Source organism: Mustelus asterias, chromosome 7, assembly GCF_964213995.1.
Source record: "Mustelus asterias chromosome 7, sMusAst1.hap1.1, whole genome shotgun sequence".
NCBI classification, from domain to species: Eukaryota; Metazoa; Chordata; class Chondrichthyes; order Carcharhiniformes; family Triakidae; genus Mustelus; species Mustelus asterias.
Window position 1 is genome coordinate 124,006,830 of NC_135807.1, and position 26,142 is coordinate 124,032,971.

The window sequence follows — 26,142 nt, forward strand, 5'->3', positions numbered from 1 at the left end:
TTTAGAATAACACAAACTCACTATTTTTGCAAAGCTTGAAATAAACTACATAGAACATAGAACAGTACAGCACAGAACAGGCCCTTCGGCCCACGGTGTTGTGCCGAGCTTTATCTGAAACCAAGATCAAGCTATCCCACTCCCTATCATCCTGGTGTGCTCCATGTGCCTATCCAATAACCGCTTAAATGTTTCTAAAGTGTCTGACTCCACTATCACTGCAGGCAGTCCATTCCACACCCCAACCACTCTCTGCATAAAGAACCTACCTCTGATATCCTTCCTATATCTCCCACCACGAACCCTATAGTTATGCCCCCTTGTAATAGCTCCATCCACCCGAGGAAATAGTCTTTGAACGTTCACTCTATCTATCCCCTTCATCATTTTATAAACCTCGATTAAGTCTCCCCTCAGCCTCCTCCGCTCCAGAGAGAACAGCCCTAGCTCCCTCAACCTTTCCTCATAAGACCTACCCCCCAAACCAGGCAGCATCCTGGTAAATCTCCTCTGCACTCTTTCCAGCGCTTCCATATTCTTTTTATAGTGAGGTGACCAGAACTGCACACAATATTCCAAATGTGGTCTCACCAAGGTCCTGTACAGTTGCAGCATAACCCCACGGCTCTTAAACTCCAACCCCCTGTTAATAAAAGCTAACACACTATAGGCCTTCTTCACAGCTCTATCCACTTGAGTGGCAACCTTTAGAGATCTGTGGATATGGACCCCAAGATCTCTCTGTTCCTCTACAGTCTTCAGAACCCTACCTTTGACCCTGTAATCCACATTTAAATTAGTCCTACCAAAATGAATCACCTCACATTTATCAGGGTTAAACTCCATTTGCCATTTTTCAGCCCAGCTTTGCATCCTATCTATGTCTCTTTGCAGCCTCCAACAGCCCTCCACCACTCCACCAATCCTGGTGTCATCAGCAAATTTACTGATCCACCCTTCAGCCCCCTCCTCTAAGTCATTAATAAAAATCACAAAGAGCAGAGGACCAAGCACTGATCCCTGTGGCACTCCGCTAGCATACAAGGGGGAAAAAGGCCTCAGGTTATCGCAATCCTGTACCATCTAGTGTGTGACACTAATTCATGCCTTGCGTTCTCCTCAATATTACAAGGTGCCAACCAGAAATCAGTGTGTTTGCAACTATTTGCTGCTGAGAACGGAGAAACAATTCCAAAACACACCTGGACATGCACTAATGGGACTAAATTGCAGGCTTATGGGGCAAAGACTGCAGTATTGGGGCTAAATGTGATGGATCATAGAATGGGGATGAGAATCATATCAGCCACGGTTGAATGGCGGAGCAGACTCGATGGGCCTAATGGTCTAATTCTGCTCCTATATCTTATGGCTCTTTTCATTCCAGGATTCTCAATGGCCCTAAAGCCTACAATAAACTGATGTCACACCAGGAACCAGGCAGATCACCCAAAGAGCAAATCTAACCCAGTAATTCTAAATTACACAGGGTTTGGCTGGTGGAGAAATTTGATACCAAATGGTGAACATAGATAGGAACAGAAACATTATAAATACATCAGCAATTGATCAGGAAATTGCTATAAAACCTAGGTAAGTTGGGAAAGTAAAGGATGTGATGCATGCTCTTGTGGTGTCAAAACAACACAATCCATTTTCAAGAGTATTTTTTGCAGTTGCCATAACGAGCTGTAATCATAAGAGTATCAACTCGACGCTGATCATTTATTGAGTGAGGATGATGAGGTTTTAAACAGTGAACATCGCAAGTTGGACATTTAAGTGGGAATAGACCCTATCAATACATTCAAGTGTCTGCACTGTTCAGCTCATGTATAAATTAAATGCATTTGATAGGTATTCTTCCCTCCGAGGTAATTACTTAGTGTGATAATTGGATCTAAATGTTTGAACATAATGCACATAATGGGCCTTCTAATTCAATCAACATTTAAACACTTGTATCTTATTTTGCTGTTGGGGAAAATTTGAATTAGAAACTGATCCAGAGCTTATCCCACGGAATAGGCACTTGGCTTACTTTTTGCAATTGCTCCACCCAGTTGTACATGCATGTCGGGAGTCAGCCAGTTCACCTGGCTGGACGGCTGGTTAGTGATGCAGAGCAACGCCAACAGCGTGGGTTCAATTCCCGTACTGGCTGAGGTTACTCACGAAGGCCCCGCCTTCTCAACCTTGGTCCTTGCCTGAGGTGTGGTGATCGTCAGGTTAAAAATCACCACCAGCCTATGGTCATCTAGGACCCCAGCAGCTTTATCTATTCCTTCTGAATGCTCCTCACTAAACCTCATCTAAATTAATTCCTCTGGGGTGGGTACAATTTTGTCTTTTAAAAAGCATTTAGACAGTTACATGGATAACATGGATTCATAGAAAGAATTCATAGAAACCCTACAGTGCAGAAGGAGGCCATTCGGCCCATCGAGTCTGCACCGACCACAATCCCACCCAGGCCCTACCCCCACATATTTACCCGCTAATCCACGCATCTCAGAACTCTAAGGGGCAATTTTTTTTAACCTGGCCAATCAACCTAACCCGCACATCTTTGGACTGTGGGAGGAAACCGGAGCACCCGGAGGAAACCCATGCAGACACGAGGAGAATGTGCAAACTCCACACAGACAGAGACCCGAGCCGGGAATCGAACCCGGGACCCTGGAGCTGTGAAGCAACAGTGCTAACCACTGTGCTACCGTGCCGCCCTGAATATAGATATAATTCATACAATAACTCTCGTTATAGATATAGCCCCGGAAATAGAGGGATATGGACAAGCCTAATGGTAAAAACTGGGTGGCATGGACAAGTTTGGCCAAAGGGCCTGTTTCCATGCTGTAAACCTCTTCAGGTTAATGTGCAGGTTCAGTCGGCAGTTAGGAAGGCAAATGCAATGTTAGCATTCATGTCGAGAGGGCGAGAATACAAGAGCAGGGATGTACTGCTGAGGCTGTATAAGGCTCTGGTCAGACCCCATTCGGAGTGTTGTGAGCGGTTTTGGGCCCCATATCTAAGGAAGGATGTGCTGGCCTTGGAAAGGGTCCAGAGGAGATTCACAAGAATGATCCCTGGAATGAAGGGATATGAGGGACGGTTGAGGACTCTGGGTCTGTATTTGTTGGAGTTTAGACAGATATGGGGGGGTCTTATTGAAACTTACAGGATACTGAATAGAGTGGACGTGGAGAGGATGTTTCCACTAGTAGGAAAAACTAGAACCAGAGGGCACAACCTCAGACTAAAGGGACAATCCTTTAAAACAGAGATGAGGAGGAATTTCTTCAGCCAGAGATTGGTGAATCTGTGGAACTCTTTGCCGCAGAAGGCTGTGGAGGCCAGGTCATCGAGTGTCTTTAAGACAGAGAGAGATAGGTTCTTGATTAATAAGAGGATCAGGGGTTATGGGGAAAAGGCAGGAGAATGGGGATGAGAAAAATATCAGCCATAATTGAATGGCGGAGCAGACTCGATGGGCCGAGTGGCCTAATTCTGCTCCTATGTCTTATGGTCTTATTACTCTTTGACTCTAATACTTCCACCACATCAACCTCCAATTCAGATGGCTTCTTTCATGAACATCCTAATGTTTGCTTTCATGTGCTCAAATGTAACCATTTTCTCCACACATGTATGTCTAAGAGTTATTGTATGAATAGCCACCTATTATAAAATGATGAAGGGGATAAATAAAGTGAACGTTCAAAGACTATTTCCTCGGGTGGATGGAGCTATTACAAGGGGACATAACTATAGGGTTCGTGGTGGGAGATATAGGAAGGATATCAGAGGTAGGTTCTTTACTCAGAGAGTGGTTGGGGTGTGGAATGGACTGCCTGCAGTGATAGTGGAGTCAGACACTTTAGGAACATTTAAGCAGTTATTGGATAGGCACATGGAGCACACCAGAATGATAGGGAGTGGGATAGCTTGATCTTGGTTTCATATAAAGCTCGGCACAACATCGTGGGCCGAAGGGCCTGTTTTTGTTTTTTTGTTTTTTGACCCTTATTTTGTCATTGAGGCTTCACTCTGCATTTAGTCCTTGTTGTTTACCTGGGATTCGCAGGCTTATCTTGTCCTGCGGCAGTGAGAATTTATTCTTGCATTAATCAGTTTTCCTGCGGTCAATACCATCGCTGCGCTGTAGGACATTTCCTTTGCTAATTTTCCAAAAGGAAATGTAGCATCTTTCATGCCACAAAGTGAAGTCATCAATTACATCTTCCTGGAGCTCAGGAGGTAGTGCTCACTCAACCGGAGTGTTTTCTAGAGCACTCGAGACAAATGGAAATAGAGACAAGACGCTGTAAATAGAGTCTTTTGGTTTGATTCAATTTGCAGAGAGATGCCCCAGAGTGTCACAAAGCACCCTTTATCATTTTACAAGGCTGACAAGATTCTTGGCTTCTATCCTTTCACATGCCTCCCTTTTTCACTGTCAACACCAACAGATTCATTAGCCGTGACCCAGAAAACTGCCTCGAAGCACAACTCCATTTCCAGATTGCATCCTTCGTGCCTCAAGTTGGAGATGCTTTCCGAGGAGCTGCAGCACTACCCCCAATGACTCGCAATGAACAATCCTGTTCAGATTTTTACCTCGCTCAGTTTTTGGTTACAACTGCTGCATTGCTTGGCATTTTCTGATTCGACAGTTGGTGAGCTTGCTGCATCCAAGTCGGACGAACTGGTGCTCCTGTTCTGCTCCTCCCTGACATTTTCTGTTCCCCAAGGTGCAGACACCTCACTATAACCGTCGCTCTCTGGTACTTGGTCCAAGTAGCCATTGTTCCATGTGTAAACTTAATCCAGCAAAGTTGGCAGGCTATTCAACTGCAGAGGTCTGCAGCTACGGAGGGCAGGTTCAGACATGCACTACCAGCAGAGGTCAGAGAGAGTTTTCAGAAGCGGAGGCCCTCAGTGATTGTAGCTCCTATGTCCAGGACACTCCTGCGCCCCAAGCTAGAAACATGGACCAGCGCTCAGACCGATTGCTGGGATGACATGACTGACATGAGGAGAGGGTGAGTTGGTTATGATTGTTATCGCTGGAGTTCAGAAAAGTGAGGGGGTGGTTTCAGAGAAATCTGTAAAAGTCTGACAGGACTTTTAGCTAGAAGCATCCACAGTGTGAAGACAACCAATAAAAGATGGCTTACATAAATTTTTTTTTCAGAAGCTCTTTTGGTTTTATTATTTTTTTAAAAACTCCCGGCTATTCCCTATTCATTTTACAATTAATCGAAGACATTGTGGTTCTGTCAGTGCTTATGATAAATGACTGTTAATGAAAACAAATCATTTTTCAATCCTTTGGGTTTAGTCCTTCAGTTTAGGATAGATGCAAGAAGGGTGTTCCCGATGGTTGGCATGTCCAGAACCAGGGGCTACAGGCTGAGGATACAGGATAGATTGTTTAGGACAGAGATGAGGAGCAGTTTCTTCACCCAGAAAGTTGTCAGCCTGTGGAATTTGCTACCACAGTTGAGGCCAAAACATTGAATGTTTTGAACAGGCAGTTGATATAGCACATGAGGCAAAGGGGATCAAAGGATATGGGGGGAGGGGAAGGCTACTGCGTGGGATGATCAGCCATGATCATAAGGCGGCACGATGGCACAGTGGTTAGCACTGCTGCCTCACAGCGCCAGGGACCCGGGTTCAATTCCGGCCTCGGGTCACTGTCTGTGCGGAGTCTGCACGTTCTCCCGGCATCTGCATGGGTTTCATCCGGGTGCTCCGGTTTCCCCCCTCACTCCAAAATGTGCGGGTTAGGTTGATTGGCCATGATAAATTACCCCCTTAATGTCAGGGGGATCAGGAGGGTAAATATGTGGGGTTACGGGGATAGGACAGTAGCTGGTTGGGATTGTTGTTGGTGCAGGCTCGATGGGCCAAATGGCTCCTTCTGCACTGTAGATTCTATGATAATGAATGGCAGAACAGGATTGAAGGACCGAATGGCCTCCTCCTGCTCTGATTTTCTATGCAACATTGTTCATCTGTACAGCTCAATTATTCCACAAATAAACTTGCTCAGTTATCAGGCAGCTCAAGCAACCTCATTCAGAATATTATTTTAAATCACGCCTCGCATTAACTTTTGACACATCGCAAATTTGAAAGTAATTTGTGGAAGAGTCTTTTTTCCCCCCACAATGTGATTTCTTCCTATTAAAGCATTGGCCCACCAATAAAAATCGAGAGGGGAAACTGGAGGACTAAAACCCAAAGGATTGAAAAATGATTTGTTTCCATGGGCAGTCATTTATCAGAAGCACTGACAGAACCACAATGTCTTCGATTAATTGTAAAATGAATAGGGAACAGCAGGGAGTTTGTTTTTAAAATAATAAAACCAAGAGAGCTTCTGAAATAAAAATGATGTAAGCCATCTTTTATTGGTCTTCTTCACACTGTGGATGCCTCTAGCTAAATTGTTCCAACACAGTTACATCACTGACATCCACCAAACAACGTGATAAATTAACCAGGTATGTCTTGCCCACAAAAAATCCAGACAAATCGGTCAATTACTGCCCTATCAGCATATCTTCAAAATTAGTGTGAAGGAATGAGTAATCAATAATGCAATCGGACATACTTGTTGACAAACTGATCACCATCGGCCAACTTGTGTTCTATCAGGGCCCACTCACTCAACCCCAGACTCAGTGGGACAACCATGAATTCCAGAGGTGAGATAAGTACAAGTGGCCTTGACAGCAAGGCAGCATTTGACCAAATGTGGCATCAAGGCACCCTTTCAAAATTGAAGTCATTGGGAATCAAGGGGAAATCCTCCATTTGCTTCAGTCATATTATGCAAAGGAAAATGGGGGGGGGGGGGGTCACGGTGGCTAGCACTGATGCCTCACAGCACCAGGGGCCCAGGTTCGAACATGCAGACTCCGCACTGTGTGGAGTCTGCACCTTCTCCCAGTGTCTGCATGGGTTTCCTCTGGGTGCTTCGGTTTTCTCCCACAGTCCAAAAGACGTGCTGGTTAGATGCATTGGCCATGCAAAATTCTCCCTCATTGTACCTGAACTGGTGCCCTAATGTGGCGACTAGGGGATTTTAACTGTAACTTCATTACAGTGTTAATGTAAGCCTACTTGTGACACTTGTTGCAGGCCAATCATCTCACCCCCAGAGGTTCCTCAGGGAAGCATCCTAGGCCCAGCTATTTTCAGCTGCTTCATTAATGCTCTTCTAACCACAAGGTCAGAAGTGGGGATCTCTGCTGATAATTGTGAGGTGTTCAGTTCCATTCACAACTCCTCAGATAACACAGCAGTTCATACCTGTATGCAGCAAGACCTAGACAACATTCAGACTTGGACTGATAGTGATTGGTAATATTCATGCCACACAAGTGCAAGGTGTGACCATTTCAAACAGGAGAAAGTCTAACCATATGCCTTAATATTCAATATTTTGAGCATTGTTAAATTCCCCACCATTAACAACCTGGGGTTCTCCACTGACCAGAAACTTAACTGGACCAGCCTTATAAATGCCATGATGAGTAGAGCAGGTTAAAGGTTGGATAGTCCACAGTGAATGGTTCCCCAAGTCAACTCCACCATCTACAAACTACAATTTAGAAGTGTAACGGAATACTGTCCATACGCTTGGATAGGTGCAAGTGCAGGAACATACGACAAGCTCCACACCAACATGGACAAAGGCTCTCCACTTACCTGACCATACCATTCACCAGCTTAAACATCCACTTCCTCCAGTACCAGGGCACCATGGCCACAAACATACCATCTGCAGGATGCACTGCAACAAGTCTCCAAATATTATTTGATATCAGCTCCCAGACTGACCACTTCCACCAGGGCGGGCAAGGGCAGCGGCCGGTTAGGAACACCATTGCCTCATTGTCACGCACCATCTTAATTAGGTCATATATTGCTGCTCCAGGAATTTAACCCAGTGACTGACAATGGGACTCCTCCTGTAACGCTGGGCGTACCTTCAATACACCTTCTCTAGCCAACTAGGGATAGGAAATAAATTCCAGTCACAACTAAATCCCAAGAATGAATAATTAGTAATGCTGTTGCTGGGAAACGGAGGTTTGCAGTTCTCAGCTTCAGTCGTTCCTGGATCGGGCATATTGTAGGGAAACCTAATGGTATTATCGCTAGACTATTAATCCAGAAAGCTAATGTTCTGGGGACCCGGGTTCAAATCCCACCATTGCAGGTGGTGGAATTTGAATTCAATAAAATATATCTGGAATTAAGAATCTACTGATGACTATGAAAACATTGTCGATTGTTGGAAAAACCCATCTGGTTCACTAACATCCTTTAGGGAAGGAAATCTGCTGTCCTTACCTGGTCTGGCCTACATGTGACTCCAGAGCCACAGCAATGTGGTTGACTCTCAACTGCCCTCCAAATGCAACCAGGGATGGGCAATAAATGCTGGCCAGCCAGTGATGCCCATGTCCCCGAATGAAAAAAAAAAGTGAGGTCCCCTCTCCTTTTCCGGACAGGGATGTCTCAATTTAATCACAGGGGAGATTCCCAAACTGCACTGGTAGAAAATTTTGAATTTCCCCTATGGTCTATCATACTGTTTCTCCAAGTGAATTTCCTCCACCTTTCCACCAACTCAGATTAAATCACAGGGTGTTCTGTACTGTGTGAACCTGCAGCCTCACTGGTCAAGAGTCCCTTACGCTCATTTTGGTTGTTTCGGCTGGATTGGAAACCCATTGAAAAAAAAATGTCACGGCTTTCACAGGAAAGCTGTGCAAAAGAACTGATGCATATTAAAGGACAGTATCTACATTTACACATCTCTCAAACATCTGAATGTTTAACCCACAAGGAATTACTCTGCAATGCAGCACACACGGAGAACATTACATGAAAGCTTTTGGCATCTTCCCACAAAGACATATTGTGTCTTCAAATAATTACTCTCAAAAATGAAAAATTTAATGCATGGACAATAAGTCAAGGATGACTGTTTCACACTAATTGAGGAGTGTTATTTTGAAGGCGACATTGATTTTAAATGATGAGCTATCAGTTCAGTTCTATAAAAAGAGGAAGCACAGCAGTTACACTTGGAGTATTATTCAAATAAAACCCTGCGCAGTGGAATAAAGCAATATAACGTGGTCATGCATACTTATATACACGCGGCCAGAATTTGGTTTAACCTCTCATGTTTTCGCTTTACAAGTGGCTTGTAGATTTGTACTGTAGTTAGAGATAGCTGAAATTGTTCATTTCCTGGATGTTTTAGGGTTAATGCATGAGGGTACAATTTATCCAACACGTGCTGTTTAGCTTCTGTGGTTGTAGGATATGTTTTATTTGACTGGTGCTTGTTTCTTTTTGCTGTCACAACATGAAAAACAGTCAAGACACCCAAGGTAGGGACTGGAACAACAGGTCAGAATGGTTGGCATCTGGGGGTTCTTTTCTGAACTCGCTCATTTCAAAAGGTTTCTATTTATGATATTACTTGCCATACCATAACTAAACAGTCAGGACAAAGGCAAAGAGATGAGAAAGATTTTCTTTCTCAGAGGGTTATCAGTGTTTGAAAGGAGGTTAAGGTCATTGACTATGGCCAAGGCTGAATTTGAATGACAAGGAGACGACGATTATGGGGGTGGGAGGGGGTGGGGGCAGGGAAAAAAGTGGGGTTAAGGCCACAATCAGATCAGCCATGGTATTATTGATGGCGGAGAAGGCTCAAGTGGCCTATTCCTGTTCCTATTTCTTATGACTTAAAGCCTAAAAAGCTTTCCCTAATAATATGTAGAGAGAGAAACAACCAAAAAGGTCATCAAATGCTGCATCTCTATTCAGGAAAGAAAAATGGAGTAATTGAATTTATTTTTCTGCATGTCTAATGCTTAAAGACATTGCGTATCTCTGAAAAATATAAACAAATTATGGTGCAACCATATTTGATCTGTCAGATCCAAATTGTCCTACCATTAGTGTGAGAATTTTAATCTATAATAAAAATGTGGCAGGAAGACTGCACAATAAATTCACTATGTAATAGAATTTTATTTTCCTCAAACAGATGCCATCCAGGTTTTAATACACTGATTAGAATTTACAGCCACAGATGTACGCAAAAGAAAATTCAGGAGCTTAATTTTAAAAAGGGAACAAGCAGCTGTTTGAAAACAAAAAAGAAGCGCTCTGGTTCCAACAACTCAATGGACAACCACAACAGGTTCCGCATGAAGATTAGAGCGGACAGCAATTGAAGACGACCAGCGCAACTTCATCAGGACAAATGACTTGCTCATGGCAAAGGTCAAAATCGCCTTACCATACAAAGGAATCAATCCCCCACAAAACTGAAATTAACACTGGAACCCTGAACATGTTTGAGAATCCACTCGTCCCACTTCAAATATGGCAGGGTTAACAGGCCAATAGCTGCAAGGAAGTGTTAATGAATACTTAATTGTGCTGTTTGTCCCAAACTGAAAATTTTCTCCCAAACCGAAATGTCCTCTACATAACTTACAGTAATCACCTCCCAAAACTCACATCAGGAGTAAGCACAGCAAGTAACTTTTTACTTTATGATGACAGTGGACACACACCTTGGTGAACTTGTCATCTTATAAAAGGGGACTTTCCCTGGTGCTCCAGTGAAGGGGAATACTCACTCTGGTTCCTATAGCCTAATAGCCACCAAACAACACTCATTCTTCAGATATTTTTCAACAAGGCTCCATCGTAAATGGCATCACTAGATTTGTAGCACTGTGCACCCTTAGAATTGACAAAACAGCATGGCCACACTTAGGTTTAAGTCTCAATTTACAAATAAACAGGAGAAATGTACTGCTGGAATCGTATTGAAATTCTGTTACTCTAACAGCACAGTAGATAAAACCAACGGCAGTCATGTGATGGACATTGTCAGGTCTCGATCTAAAACAGACAGGGATACTCATTAACCTTTGACAGAGAGCTATAATCAAAAGCAGTGACTTAATCAAGGGCCAATGACTGTCACCAGGATTTTGATCAAATGCGATGGTGAACATTTAACTCAGGTATGTGCAAAGTCCTTTAACAAGGGGAACATTGGAAATATTTGGCACGCTGTCCCCAATGTATAGCCAGTAATCATTAGCTTAACTGAATCTCACCTCCCAGCAATAGCACTCTCTCTCTCTAACACACACAGCATCAAAAGACCTCGAAGAGGCAATCTTGAATCATTTAAAGAGACTATGTGGCAATGACCACAGACATTGCCGGGACAGGGGGGGGGCGAATGTTTTGTGCTGCTTTCTGCCTGGGCTGGGGAAGGTGAAGTGAAGGCAGTACCAGTCCATAGTTTTCCACTCTGTCTACCCTCCATGCTCAGAGTAAACAGATGCAGCTTTTTATTCAATAAGAGGCTTTGACAGGTGCTGGGGTGGCTGGAAGTGCTGCACCTCCATCGATTCCGCTGTCCAACCACAGAAGCAGAAAGGTGTCTGAGAAACGGCTAACCCTCTCCTGCCAGCACAGCAGTGTGTTCCCCCACCCACCCACCCCCTGGGGCAACACAGCAGAGTCTGTCTGTTCCCCCCGCCAGGCGAGTGTCCCTGGTTTTAATGCAAATAAATAGTTCAGCATCTGATGACCTAAATCATGCTGATGTGACTCACGTTCCATGAATCAGACCCAACTGGTCATTCCCCTCACATAATGCTTCATGTTTTAGCTCGGTTTGGGGAGGGGGGGGGTCCATTAAACAATGTTGTAACATTCACCAGTCACCCCCCACCCCCTCCAGGCAAACCTAACTTACAATGACAAGAGAAAAAAAATCCATCTCTATCAATCCCCTCCTTTCTCTATTTAATTCCACTAATTCAGCGATTATCCCAAAATAAAAAGCTGATCTCTACACTATATATTCAAAAAGCATTACACCAGTTACAGATCAAACCACAATCAGGAGGCATGGACACACGGTGAAACCCACCTCCCCCCATGCGCTTCATCCACTGTCCCAACATTTCCGACACAAAAAGTCTAAACCAGGGAAGGGGGCAAAAAAGAAACAGATGGGGAAACTAGCTGGTTGTTTCAGCTGGCTGAGAGAGAGCCTTTGGGTTTTAAACACACTCACTGATTGAGATAAACACGAGTTGCCCTGTTTCTCAATCCCCAGTATATGAACAAAGGCACCCTTTTTATTCAGAAAATTCAAAAGAAACTCCTCGGGAAGTCTGCATGAAGTGCCAAAGCCTGGTGCACAGAGGCAGTGTGTGAGAGAGAAATTTCTAACAGTGTTAATAATGGTCGTGGTTTAAAGCAGCGCTGATCCCGATGCAATTTTATCAAGCAGGGGACCAAAATAGCCAATAAAATTTACACATGGCACTCCTCCTTACTACTGGAACTCTACACAGTGACCATCTCTTATTCTATTCCGATCTCTCTCCAACTCTGACTTCAGAGGTACAGGTATTTCATTCAGATTTAAACGGAGGAGATGCAGGAAGAAAGAGTGTAAAAGTTGAGTGTACAGAATAAAGACACAGATTAAAGCTTCAGTAACCGGATTTAATGCATTGATTTGACACGGATCGCGTGTAGGACATTCAATAATAACCCCCGACAACAGCGCCTGCAGCGCCGGTTCGCCCCGTCTGAGTAACTGTGTGGCTCCATTCCCTTCCCCAACACACTCCTGTATCCACCCATCCTTCAGCCACGTGTGTGTGTACATTGACATCTGGGATGCTCGACCAGCACCCTCTGATCGGACGCAAGTTCTCCTCTCTCCGCACTATGTACAGCCATGCCTGTCAGTGTCTCCCATCACTAACTGACTCTCTCCAGTCTGTGTCCCATCACTAAGTCTTTCTCTCTCTCTCCAGTTTGTATCCCATCACTATTTTTCTGTCTCTCTATTTCTCTCTCCAGTCTGTGTCCCATCACCATTCATCTTTACACAAACCATTTTCTTCTCTCTCTCACACTAATTCTTTCTTCCCAGTTTGTATCCCATCACTATTTTCTGTCTCTATTTCTCTCTCCAGTTTGTATCCCAAGTCTCTTTCTCACTCTCTCTGACCATTCCTCTTTACACACACTATTTTCTTCTCTCTCTCTTACTAATTCTCTCTCTCCAGTCTGTGTCCCATCACTATTTTCTGTCTCTCTATTTCTCTCTCCAGTCTGTGTCCCATCACCATTTCTCTTTACACACACTTTTCTTCTCTCTCTCACACTAATTCTTTCTTCCCAGTTTGTATCCCATCACTAAGTCTCTTTCTCACTCTCTCACCATTCCTCTTTACACACACTCTTTTCTTCTCTCTCTGACACTAATTCTCTCTCTCCAGTCTGTGTCCCATCACTATTTCTCCCTTTCCAGCCAGTCATTCATTAACTCCACGGTGCCCAGTCCACAGCCGGTCCATTTCCCCTCCAGCCCCCGGGTCCCAGCCCTCTCTCTCCTCTTACCTTGTGCTATTGCCATGGACTCGAACCTCTGGAGCTCCTGCAGCAGGCTCTTCCTCTCCTTGGAGTGCAGGCTGTAGACGAAGTCGCGGGCGCCCTGCGCCGTGTTGAGCGGCTCCACCGGCTCCTTGGCCGAGTGGGTGCCGAGGCGGCACGGGAGGAAGCCGGGTCCCTCGCCTCTCGCCCCGGAGCCCCGGCTGGCGGCCAGGCTCAGGGAAGGTCGCAGAAGCCGCCTCAGGCAGGGGGCCAGCAGCATGGCGAAAGCAGGGAGGGGGAGCGACTGCCAGAGGAGGGAGGGTTGAGTGCTGATTGCGGGCGGAGGGCAGCGCCTTGCAGCGAGTCCGGGCGGAGGGCAGCGCCTTGCAGCGAGTCCGGACAATCCAGCTCCAGAGGCAGCTCCGCTTGTATCATTTTCCGCCGCCGCCGGCACCGCGTTCCAATCGAACGTCGCGAGGTTCCAAAGTCAAGAAAGCCACACGCCCGGGACCAGGCAACTCCCAGAGGCGGCAGTGCGCCTGCGCGCACTTCCCCCCTGGCCCCCGCACGGCACTGTGGGAACTGTAGTCTCTCCCGCCGCCCTCCAACCCGCAGTCCCCATGCTGGCGACTACAACTCCCGGCAGGCCCTGCGCGGCCGCGCGTGCGCAGTTCCAGAAGGCGAAGATCAACGCCCTCTGGCCAGCCCTGCCTGCCAAGCGCTGATGTGTCAGAGATCAGCCCCATTCATTCACAGGGCGTTTCTGCAATCCATCTTCTGTTAACGCCCTTTTCCATTCAAGGTTTTCCAATCCGCCCATTTCTCTTTGCAAACACACACATACATTGAATGGGATCAGAAACTGCTCAATTCTATTACATATATATTGCAATTAGAACGCCTGACTCGTGCATGTGACTGCAAGGACTTTTGAAACTTTTTGCTCCATACACTCTATGTATATGTGTGTGCACATTGACATCTGGAACGCAACACTTCACCATTGGCAGTGTCACATATTCAGTAAACAAAGAACTGAATTAAAAGTCCAAAACGTAGCAGAAAATGCTGAAGCCAACACAGCAGGTTCACAGCAGCTCTGGTCAAGGGTCATCCTGACTCAAAACGTTGGCTCTGATCTCTCCACAGATGCTGACAGAACCGACTGAGATTTTCCAGCATTTCCTGTTTTGGTATCAGATTCCAGCAGCTGCGATAATTTGCTTTTATCACAGTCACATGTTGGAAAGGGAGAATCACTACAGGTCCAGAGGAGCAAATTTTCCCATTCTGCCTGCCATCGGAATCAGAGTGACCGAGGGGTGCACCACGCTAAGATCCATTGACGTTGGGCAGGATTTTCTGTTTTCAGGGTGAGCACAGCTGGAAAATCTCACCCAGTGTGTTTCTCCCTGAAGCGAGAAAATCACTTGCTTTTCAGATGATGATTTGATTTGATTTATTATTGTCACATGTATTAGTATACAGTGCGTGCTATACAGACAAAGCATATCGTTCACAGAGAAGGAAATGAGAGGATGCAGAATGTAGCGTTACAGTCATAGCTAGGGTGTAGAGAAAGATCAACTTAATGCGAGGTAGGACCATTCAAAAGTCTGATGGCAGCAGGGAAGAAGCTGTTCTTGAGTCGGTTGGTATGAGACCTCAGACATTTGTAATTTTTTTCCCGATGGAAGAAGGTGGAAGAAAGAATGTACAGGGTGCATGGGGTCCTTAATTACGCTGGCTGCTTTGCTGAGGCAGCAGGAAGTGTAGACAGAGTCAATGGATGGGAGGCATGATGGGCTAAATTCACGACACTTTGATTGTTATCATTGAATCTGTTTCCCCCACCCTTTCACCAAGTGTTTCTCAGATCACAACAGCTCGCTGTGTATGAAAAAATTTTTTCATGTCACTTCTGGTTCTTTTCTTAAATATCTTAAATCTGTGTCCTGTGGTCACTGATCTGTCTGCAACTGGAGAAGGTTTCTCCTTGCTTATTCTGTCAAAGCCATTCACATATGTGAAGCCCTTTACGAAATCTCCTCTTAATGTACTCTGCTCATGGGAGCACATCTTCAGCCTTTTCAGTCCTCCCACATAACTGAAGTTCTTCATCCCTGGTACCATTGTAGCATACCATTTCATGTACACTCGCTGAGGTCTTTTTAAAGTGTGGTGCCCAGAATTGAACCCAATACTCCAGCTGGAGCCTGAGCAATGTTGTATAAGGTTTACTTCCTCACCTTTATACTTTGTGCCTCAATTAATGAGACCAAAAATCTTCTTTGATTTTTAACCACCTTCTCACAATTGTGCTACCACCTCTGAGGATTGTGTACATACTGTGATGAAGCGGGGGTTGATCCCCTCTCTGAGAACGAACACCTAACCACTCAAAGAGGAGTATCTCGCCTCATAATCTGTTAAAAGTGTGTGTGAAGTAGTACGATCTGCTCTTCAGCAACTTTTAGTGGTTAAATCAAAATAACTCCCTGACACGCTCTTTAAAATCAACAAGTAACACTTTATTTATCTAACTAACAGTGAACAGGTTAACTAAACTATTAACAAACCAAATAAAACATGATTCTAATGGAATGCCGTTTGGATAAATACAATTCCCACTTATTAACAAAAAAAATTGAATTTTTTAGTCACTCTCAAAATTACAACCAGGTTTGTTGTCTTCTGAAATCTTCTGTCTTTCTTCTTTCTTCTGTCTGGAATCTCTGTCTTCTTCTGCTATCTTCACTATTGAGATTAGGCTTTCTTTTAAGACATGAATGAGCTATGACAGAGAGCAGGCTGGCTGTCTCTCTCTCTCTTGAGCTGTGAGCTGTGGCAGGTGCTCTTCTCCAGTTTGTGCCACTGCCCCCCATCTCTTATACCCCTGATGACATACCAACATCCCCACAATAGGATTGGTTCTCAGGTTACCAAAACATCAAATTTAAATCTAATAGGCTGCTATTATCCAAGTGCCTAATTTAAATTCATTGGGCAAAATTAAAAAAAACAGCTTGTTGACTTGGCAACACTACTGGTTGGCCTTTGATAAAATGTTTCAGTCTGTGCACCTGCATCTTTTTAAAACATTTTTTAAAACTCTAAGTAGAGAAAAAAAACACTACCTGTTTTTTCAAGGGACCAAGCAATATTTTCACCTCAACATTTTATAATTTTTAAATAATTTTACAAACACCAAGTTCGCAACAAAACAGAACAGGACTTTTTATTCCTGCACCCCTTTAACATTACACCATATTTATTTATTAGTGTCACAAGTAGGCTTACATTAACACTGTAATGAAGTTACTGTGAAAAATCCCCTAGTCACCTCACTCCGACGCCTGTTTAGGTACACTGAGGGAGAATTTAGCATAGCCAATGTACCTAACCAGCACGTCTTTCAGACTGAGGGAGGAAACCGGAGCACCCGGAGGAAACTCACACAGATAAGGGGAGAAGGTGCAGACTCCACACAGACAGTGACCCAAGCTGGGAATCGAACCCGGGTTCCTGGCAGTGCTAACCACTGTGCCACCTTACTGCCCCAGGCAGCCAATGTCTTTTACATGTTTACAAATTCTGTGTTGTTTGCAAACTTTGAAGTTATTCCACGTATAACCCAGTCCAGGTCATTATATGTAAAAAAAAAGTAGTGGTCATAATACTAATTCCTGAGGAACAGTACTGCATACAACCCTCCAGTCTGAAAAGCAACCATACACCACTACTCCCTACTTTCCAGCTTTTAGTCAACTTTGATTCCACATTGCCTCTGTCCCTTAGATGTTATGGGCTTCAATTTTCTGAATACATCTATCTTATGGTACTTCATCAAAAGTCTTTTGAAAATCCATAGGCACAACATCAACATTATAATACAAAAACGGAAAATGCTGGAATATCTCCGCAGGCCTGACAGCATCTATGGAGAGAGAATAGAGCCAATGTTTTGAGTCTGGATGACTCTTGGTCAGAGCTCTGACGAAGGGTCATCCAGACTCCACAGTTGTGCCAGACCTGCTGAGATTTTCCAGCATTTTCTGTTTCTGATGTCTTTCACAAATCTGTGCCGAATTTCATTTAGTAGCCCATACTTTTACAAATGCCAATTAATTTTGACCTATATAATAATCGTCGGAAATCTCCATCCTCATTCACAGCCAAATTCTCCATTCTCACTTGCAGGGCAGCCACAGGTGAGATGGGAGAATCCCATCCATTATACACATTTTCCCTCCACAAGCATTGAGTTGACTGGCCTGTTTAGACCTCTCCTTGTTTTTGAATAGGAATGTAACACTTGCGATCCTCCAGTCATCTGGGCCAACCACAATATTTAAGGAGAACCAGAAGATTGCAGCCAGAGTCTCCACAATTGCAATTTTTACTTCCTTCAGTAGCCTAGAATGCATCTCACTTGGATCAGGTGACATCTGCTTCTTATAATCACCTCTATATTTTTGTCCTATTTAATATCATGGCTCCCCGTAGGTAGTTTCTGTTCTTATCTGAAGCATCCTCAGGTCAGGAATAAGCCATCATGGTGTAAGATTTGTTTTTGCCTTAGTTTTGACTTTGCACTTTTAAATTGTTTTCAACTCTCACCAACACACAGCACCTTCGTTATAAAGAGAGATTGGATAGACAGGGGGTGTTTTCCCTGGAGCAGAGGAGACTGAGAGGGAACATGATTGAGATGTATAAAGTTATGAGGGGCATAGATAGAGTAGACAGGAAGCAACTTTTTCCCTTGGTGGAGGGATCAATGACCAGTGGGGCATAGACTTAAGGTAAGGGGCAGGAGATTTGGAGGGGATTTGAGGAAAAACTTTTTCACCCAAAGGGTGGTGGGAGCATGGAACTCACTGCCTGAAAGGGGCAGACATTTAAGATGTATTTAGATGCGCACTTGTAATGCCAAGGACTACAAGGCTATGGGCCAAGTATTGGAAAATGGGATTAAAGTAGTTGTACAGTTTGCCTGTGACCAATGCAGATGCAATGGGCTGAAGGACCCTTTTCTGTGCTTGTAGACCTCTATGACACTATGACCTTCCTCCCTAGAATTGCTCATTTAGTGTCAAAATATTAGATAATGTGGGTCCAGGTCATACCATTAGGCACTGGGTTAAAATTCCACCATTTTGTTTTATTTATGACCCTTTATAAGAAAAAGGGAGGTTCTCGACATATCAGTTTGAGTTGCAGAGAAACACGAGTTATGAATTGCCTTTATACCGGTGTTCTTCTCCTTAGTATGGGTGTTGTGCAGTTAGTAGCACCATCAGGATAAATTCACTGGGTTTTTTTAAGACCAATATCCAAAGATAAACATTATTTTACTGGATCTTTCCATCCACTGGATGTTTTCCTGGGCTAGTGCACGGATTTCAGTAGCAGCACATTTTCCTCTTAGCATCTTGGTGCAAGATAATGAAATCAACACACGCACATACAGTTTTATTTTCTGTGCAGCAACATCATGCCATCAGTGCATCACACATGTAGCAAAATGCCTTGTCCGGTCTGTGAATGTGTGTGGTAGCCAGTTTTACAGTGTGACCAGTTTACAGGAATAGAAGCTATACCAACTCTAATTAAATGCCGGAAAGGAGTGCATTTATCCTGTTCTGAGTTGCACCCTAAAAGCAACTAAAAACATGAAAGATCAGTATGCCAACACAAATGCACTATGATGTCCTCAACTGCAGCATTGTTACTCACATATAGACTAGCACAGCAGTTTTCACACTGCTGCAGAATTTGAGTATGTGGTCCCATTCATATACTATTGTATGATTGTACAACACACATAATCAACACACTTAATCAACACACATATAATGGTGTAAAATGATTTTCAACAATAGGTGGTATAAAACAGTTGACAAAATGATGAGAGAAAAGCTTTATCTTTGGGGAGGCATCCCTTCATTGGATCCACTCAGGGACCTGTGTAATGCTTGATTGTATTTATGTCTTGTATGTTCCTGCATGGTATATCTGCTTCCGTGTATTCGCTACAGTTCATGTTAGCTTTGATTCTCAAGAGGAATTTCAGTCCTCGTTCTGTCAATAATTCATGCAATTCTACTTCTCGCTAGATTAGCTGGAGTAGTGAATGATAATGAAAGTAGGCAGTCATGTACATTTAGTCTGCTCCGCAAAGATAACATTTATGGCCTGATCAGCAAACATATCCGACAAACCCATTCGTTCAAACTATCCTGGGTTATTGCTGATTGCAAAATGCAAAATACGAGAAACAGTTCCACAAAGCTGTGAAACCGCTGTTCCTCCAAATTGATCCTATTTATATTGCAGACAGGATTCAGGGCACTATATAATTTGATGTAAATGTCCTCGAAAGCTCCATACAGAGCAGCACTGATCATTCTGCAATCCACAGATTGTTATCCTCCGATTTTGCAATTCGGCAGCAGGACTTTGCTCACTTCCACAGAAAGAACAGGATTATGCTTCAGAAATATTGGGCTTCAAAGTTCAGAGTAAAATGGAAAATCATTCAGCAATTTGACCAGATTACAGCCCACTGATTCTTCCTCCGTGATTTGAAGTGTCTCTCTTAGACTCAGGATGTTTTCTCCACAAAAGTCCAAGTCCGAAACTTGCCTTTAAATTGTCTTTGGCCTGTGGCTGTCTTGACAGGGCCTCGCACAGCTGGAGACTAACATCTGGAAAAACTTGTTGGATCCTTGAAATGGACCGGCAAAAAAAGATTTTAAACCGGCCCTTATAAATGCTGCCTGTCTTCCCAGGACTGTTCCAATGCTAATGGCACGCGTTGGTGGTGGTGTCAGAATGCAACCAGGGGTGGCTACAACATCTGGAACTCATGCAATTACACAGGTCCCTGAGTGGATCCAATGAAGGGATGCCTCCCCAATGATAAAGCTTTTCTCTCATCATTTTGTCAACTGTTTTATACCACCTATTGTTGAAAATCATTTTACACCATTATATGTGTGTTGATTATAGTGATTTGTAACATTTTCCAGTGAAATGTATAGATTTCACACCAAAACCTTTCACATAAGAGAAGCGGTGTTCCAGAAACATCATGACGTTAACATGCAAACACAGAGTTATCTTGGGATGGCACGGTGGCACAGTGGTTAGCACTGCTGCCTCACAGCGCCAGGGACCTGAGTTCGATTCCCAGCTTGGGTCACTGTCTGTGTGGAGTCTGCACCTTCTCCCCATGTCCGGTTTTCTCCGGGTGCTCCGGTTTCCTCCCACAGTCTGAAACACATGCTGGTTGGGTGATTTGGCCATGCTAAATTCGCCCTCAGTGTACCTGAACAGGTGCCGCAGTGTGGCAGCTAGGGGATTTTCACAGTGACTTCATTGCAGTGTTCATGTATGTAAGCCTACTTGTGACACTAATAAATAAACTTTAAATTCTGTGTAGCCATCTCATTACATCATTACTTCATACCAAAATGTTCATGGCGAGTCTGGGGATCTCTGCAATAGCGAACCTTACAGTGCAGCCAGTTTGCAGGAAGGTGAGTGGTATTCGAAGATTTTGCCACGTGAAAGGGGCAAAGCAAATGCAAGTTTTTGCTGTATTGCTTCTAACTAAATGCTGGAAAACTGCACAACAGCTTTCCCTTTTCCAAACCCGGTCAAACTATAAAAGCAAATACAAAGGCAAAAGTTAAATGTGCACCATGCTGTCCTCAGCTGCAGTCTCGGTCTTTCTGCATTCACATTGATGTCCCTGGGATCTTGCCTATTGTAGGAAATGAACCAGGCTGTATTGTATAGTAACACAGCAGCCTACTCCCCCAGTAAGAAGACAGTGTCTGTGGCTCCCAGAAAGCAACTGGACAAGTAGATTACTCAGTGTGAATCTGCTCATTAGATTTGTCAGATTCCAAAGGGATTCTGAATACTCTTTTAGCGATATGAAAGGAACAAGGTGCCATATTGACTTGCATAAAGTGCTTTATTCAAATTGCAGATGCTAAGAGCATTCATTGATAAGAGAATTGGCCTCTGGCTTGTATCCAGCAGAAACAACAAAACAATGAAATCCTGTGGTTCCACGAAGGAATGTCTGACTTCTTGTATGATCTAAAGAAAACATCCCCAAATTTCACTTATTTTATTCTGAGATTTGTTGTCCTGAGGTCATCCCCGGTCTAATTATCCTAGAATGTGATTGGAAGAGCAGCTCTGACCTGTACCTATTATCTTGCAGGAGCTGCCTCAGACATTAGACTCCTTTCAGCCATGCAGATTCCCCGGGTCTGATGGCTTCTTGACAGAATTCTCTGAAATATTGGCCATAGAACCCCAACTTTCTTTTTAAAATCTGAACATCACTTTCTTTCGGGTTCAAATCCTAATACTTGGTGAGATGGAATTATATTTATTAAGGTAGAAAAAGTCAAGGATTCCAGCAAAACGCTACTCCCTACAAACCCTTCTAAATTCTAATTCAAGTACGGTTGCTAAAATTGTAGTGAATGATCCGAATAGTTAAATTTCCAAAATGGCCATGATCAGATTACAATACTTCGGGCTTAAACATAACGTGTGGTGTTAGTTATGGGAGACACTGCTGTCAACCTGTTCAAAAAGATATTTATTTTCCAGTTATGATGTGGAAATTTCATAGCTAGTACCATGTTAGAATCACAGAAACATAGAAAATATTTGCAGGAGTAGGCCATTTGGCCCTTCGAGCCTGCACCACCATTCAATATGATCATGGCTGATCATGCACTTTCAGTATCCCACTCCTGCTTTCTCTCCATACCCTTGGTCCCTTTAGCTGCAAAGGCCATGTCCAGCTCCCTCTTGAACATGTCTAATGAAGTGGCCCCAACAGCTTTCTGTGGTTGCGAATTCCACAGGTTCACTGCTCTCTGAGTGGAGAAATTCTTCCTCATCTCAATCCTGAGTGGCTTATGCCTTATTCTTAGACTCTGACCCCTAGTTCTGGACTTCCCCAACATCGGGAACATTCTTCCTGCTTCTAGCCTGTCCAGTCCCATCAGAATTTTATATGTTTCTATGAGATCCCCTCTCATTCTTCTAAATTCCAGTGAGCACAAGCTCAGTCGATCCAGTCTCTCTTCATATGTCAGTCCTGTCATTCCAGGAATCAGTCTGGTGAACCTTCGCTGGACTCCCTCAATAGCAAGAATGTCGTTCCTTTGTCACAGGACGAAATTTTCCCATCCTGCCTGCCACGGGAATTGTAGCAGGCGAGGGGCGGACCATGCAAAGGTCCGTTGACCTCAGGCGGGATTTTTTGGTTTCGGACGAGCTCAGCCGGAGAATCCCACCCATAGAGTTTCACAGCACAAAAAGAGGCACTTCAGCCCATCGTGTCTGCACCAGCCACTTATCTATTTTAATCCCATTTTCCAGCACTTGGTCCATAGCCTTGTGTGCTATGGTATTTCAGGTGCTCATCTAAGTGCTTCTTAAATGTTGTGAGGGTTCCCACCTCCACCACCCTTTCAGGCAGTAAGTTCCAGATTCCCAACACCCTCTGGATGAAGAGGCTTTTCCTCAAATCCCATTGAAATATATGCCGCCTTGTTTATTGCCCCCTCGACTAAGAGAAAAAGTTCCTTCCTATCTACCTATCTATGTCCCTCATAATTTTGTACACCTCGATCATGTCCCCCCTCAGCCTTCTCTGCTCTAAGGAAAACAACCCCTGCCTAACCAGCCTCTCGTTATAGCTGAAATGCTCCAGCCCAGGCTACATCCTGATGATTCTCCTCTGCACCCTCTTCAGTGCAATCACATCATTCCTATAATGTGGCAGCCAGATTTTCACTTTAGGATTCCTGTCCCTCCTGGGTCCCATTAAGCAGTTAAAAAAAAATTAAATATCAAATGGATAAAAAGAATAATGGCCGGAACGCTACCACCTCGCCCGCTACAGAATCAGCGCGGACGAGGGTCAGACAAAAGAAACCTCCACTGTCCTCAGGTGGGAACTTCCGGTCTCGCCCGAGCAAAGCCGTAAAATCCCATCCAACGTGATTGTGCAGTAGTTTTCTTTTTAAACGCCGTACAGATATGAAATTGTTTCTGTCCAATACTGATTGCGTTGCATCACTGAGAGCATAATACTAGAAGGATTTAATCATTATCCTTAAAAGTGATGCAAAAATATCAAACAAATTGTTTATTATTTAATGGTAACCAAGTAACAAGCGCACTATGAACCAAGCACAATGGGAAAAGTGAGAAGTCTGGCAGAGGAACAGTCACGTGATGCACTTACAACTCCCTGAATAAACTCTCAACTGGGTTAAACAGAATGGATGTATAAATAATCCTCCAGTCTGCCAGCCTTTCATACTGGCTTCTGCAGCGATCCTATTATTAGAAAGCAGAATCGTGCACTTGCATGTTAGGCAAGCATTATCAGCAGAGGGAGACCACACCAGTAAGCTTCAGTATCTTTAACAGGGATTTTTAAAAACCCTGATATTTTCCCTGCACAAATTCAGTTCCATTGTTCTCTGCCTGTACATGTCTATATTTAAAACAATGATATGTCAACAAAGGGTGACACGATGGCACAGTGGTTAGCACTGCTGCCTCACAGCGCCAGGGACCCGGGTTCAATTCCAGCCTCGGGTCACTGTCTGTGTGGAGTTTGCACATTCTCCCCATGTCTGCATGGGTTTCCTCCGGGTGCTCTGGTTTTCTCCCACACTCCAAAGATGTGTGGGTTAGGTTGATTGGCCATGCTAAATTGACCCTAGTGTCAGGGGAGTAGCAGGGTAAATGTGTGGGGTTACGGGAACAGTGGGATTGTGGTCAGTGCAGACTCGATGGGCTGAATGGCCTCCTTTTGCACTGTAGGGATTCTATGATTTTGTTTAAAATCTTCCATCTGCGACACCTTTGTCAATTTTACTTGCTGTAAAGATTTTAATTGAAGGACTTGACACCTACTAAACTTGAACGTTGATAGCTCTACCCAGACTTGCGACACTGCAGGCCGGATCTGGATTGTGCAACCTGAGTATGTGCAGTGTGCCAAATTGCCAAGGATGCATCAGTATCATTCAGTCAGCTATACGGGTGGAATATTGTTCTTTGGTATCTTGAAATTTCTGCTCAATATTGGCCCGCTTGATATGGTAGCAATAATAGAGAAGCTATCACTGTTGATTGACACTCTAGTCAATCAGGCTGCTACTTCCAGCATCTGCGCGTGCATGCAGTTAAATGGTGATTAGGAAGTTGTTGTTGCGTTGGTCCTCTGGAAGCTTTGTTACATTGGCATCTTGCCACACACTCATCATTCACAGATGTTAAGGGTGTGAATATGCAGAGCTGGTTATTAGATACATAAGGAGGTCTTGTGGTGCAGTGAGTCAGGAGCTCAGGACTTGATGGCTGAGGAAGGTGCACACATAACATGGCCAAACAGGTTAATTTATCAACCGGAAAATCTTTCTGACGCATGCCAATGGCAGGTGGTGAGGGTGGGAGTGATTTCTGGTCAGCCATGCGATGGAAAGAAAGTTGGAACCTCCACTATCCATAGCTCCAGTCTGCATCCTGGTGATCCTCCTCTGCACCCTCCCTAGTGGCGGCACGGTAGCACAGTGGTTAGCATTGCTGCTTCACAGCTCCAGGGACCTGGGTTCGATTCCCGGCTCGGGTCACTGTCTGTGTGGAGTTTGCACATTCTCCTCGTGTCTGCGTGGGTTTCCTCTGGGTGCTCCGGTTTCCTCCCACAGTCCAAAGATGTGTGGGTTAGGTTGATTGGCCATGATAAAATTGCCCCTTAGTTTCCTGAGATGCGTAGGTTAGAGGGATTAGTGGACAAAATATGTAGGGATATGGGGGTAGGGCCTGGGTGGGATTGTGGTCGGTGCAGACTCGATGGGCCGAATGGCCTCTTTCTGCACTGTAGGATTCTATGATCTAGTGCAATCACATTCTTCCTGTAGTGTGGTGACCAGATTTTCACTTTAGGATTCCTGTCCCTCCTGGGTCCCATTAAGCAGTTAAAAAATAAATATCAAATAGATAAAAAGAATAATATGATTTAAAAGCGCATGTTGCCACAGCAACTCGGACACCCTGCGTGAATTGGAATGGTGTGGAGATGCCGGCGTTGGACTGGGGTAAACACAGTAAGAAGTCTCACAACACCAGGTTAAAGTCCAACAGGTTTATTTGGTAGCAAAAGCCACTAGCTTTTGGAATGGACCAGCATTAGATACAGATCACACAGAAAATACTTAGGCTTGTCCATTCAAATGTAAGTGAATTTTTAATGGCATGTTAAGTCTCAAAAAAAAACTCTGATACTGATAATTTATTTTTAATAACTTGGTATCTCGGTTCCTTCGGCTATTATCTACTGTTAGAGATTTAAAAATAAATAAAAATAAATTTTTTAAAATCTCATTGGTTAAGGGAACACGCTATTACGTGGCCTGTTTGTACAGGTTCCATAATCCCAACAGGGAGCATCTCACTGTTTCTCTAATTAGCACAACCTGCAGCAGTGCAAAAGTTCACAGAAAGTCTGTAGACAACTGTAAGCAGAATGCAAGGCTCGTGCTTATCACTGACTACAGAATCCAAAGCAGCGTTTCTCAAAAAATAATTAAAATCGACTTTTTAAAAATGTCAAAG

The 26,142-nt window shown here is 44.1% G+C and overlaps 1 protein-coding gene across 2 annotated transcripts in view; it reads right to left on the reverse strand.

Moving 5' to 3' along the window:
• Nucleotides 1-14,037, reverse strand: part of tmem65 (transmembrane protein 65) — a 61,631-nt gene extending 47,594 nt beyond the window's left edge. The window contains exon 1 of one of the 2 annotated variants that reach the window (XM_078216750.1): nucleotides 13,498-14,037. In XM_078216750.1, coding sequence (XP_078072876.1) covers nucleotides 13,498-13,750 — 253 coding nt within the window. In that variant the 5' untranslated portion in view covers nucleotides 13,751-14,037. The remainder of the gene's footprint in view (nucleotides 1-13,497) is intronic. The other variant, XM_078216749.1, reaches the window with a different exon arrangement.
• Nucleotides 14,038-26,142: the final 12,105 nt, after the last annotated feature.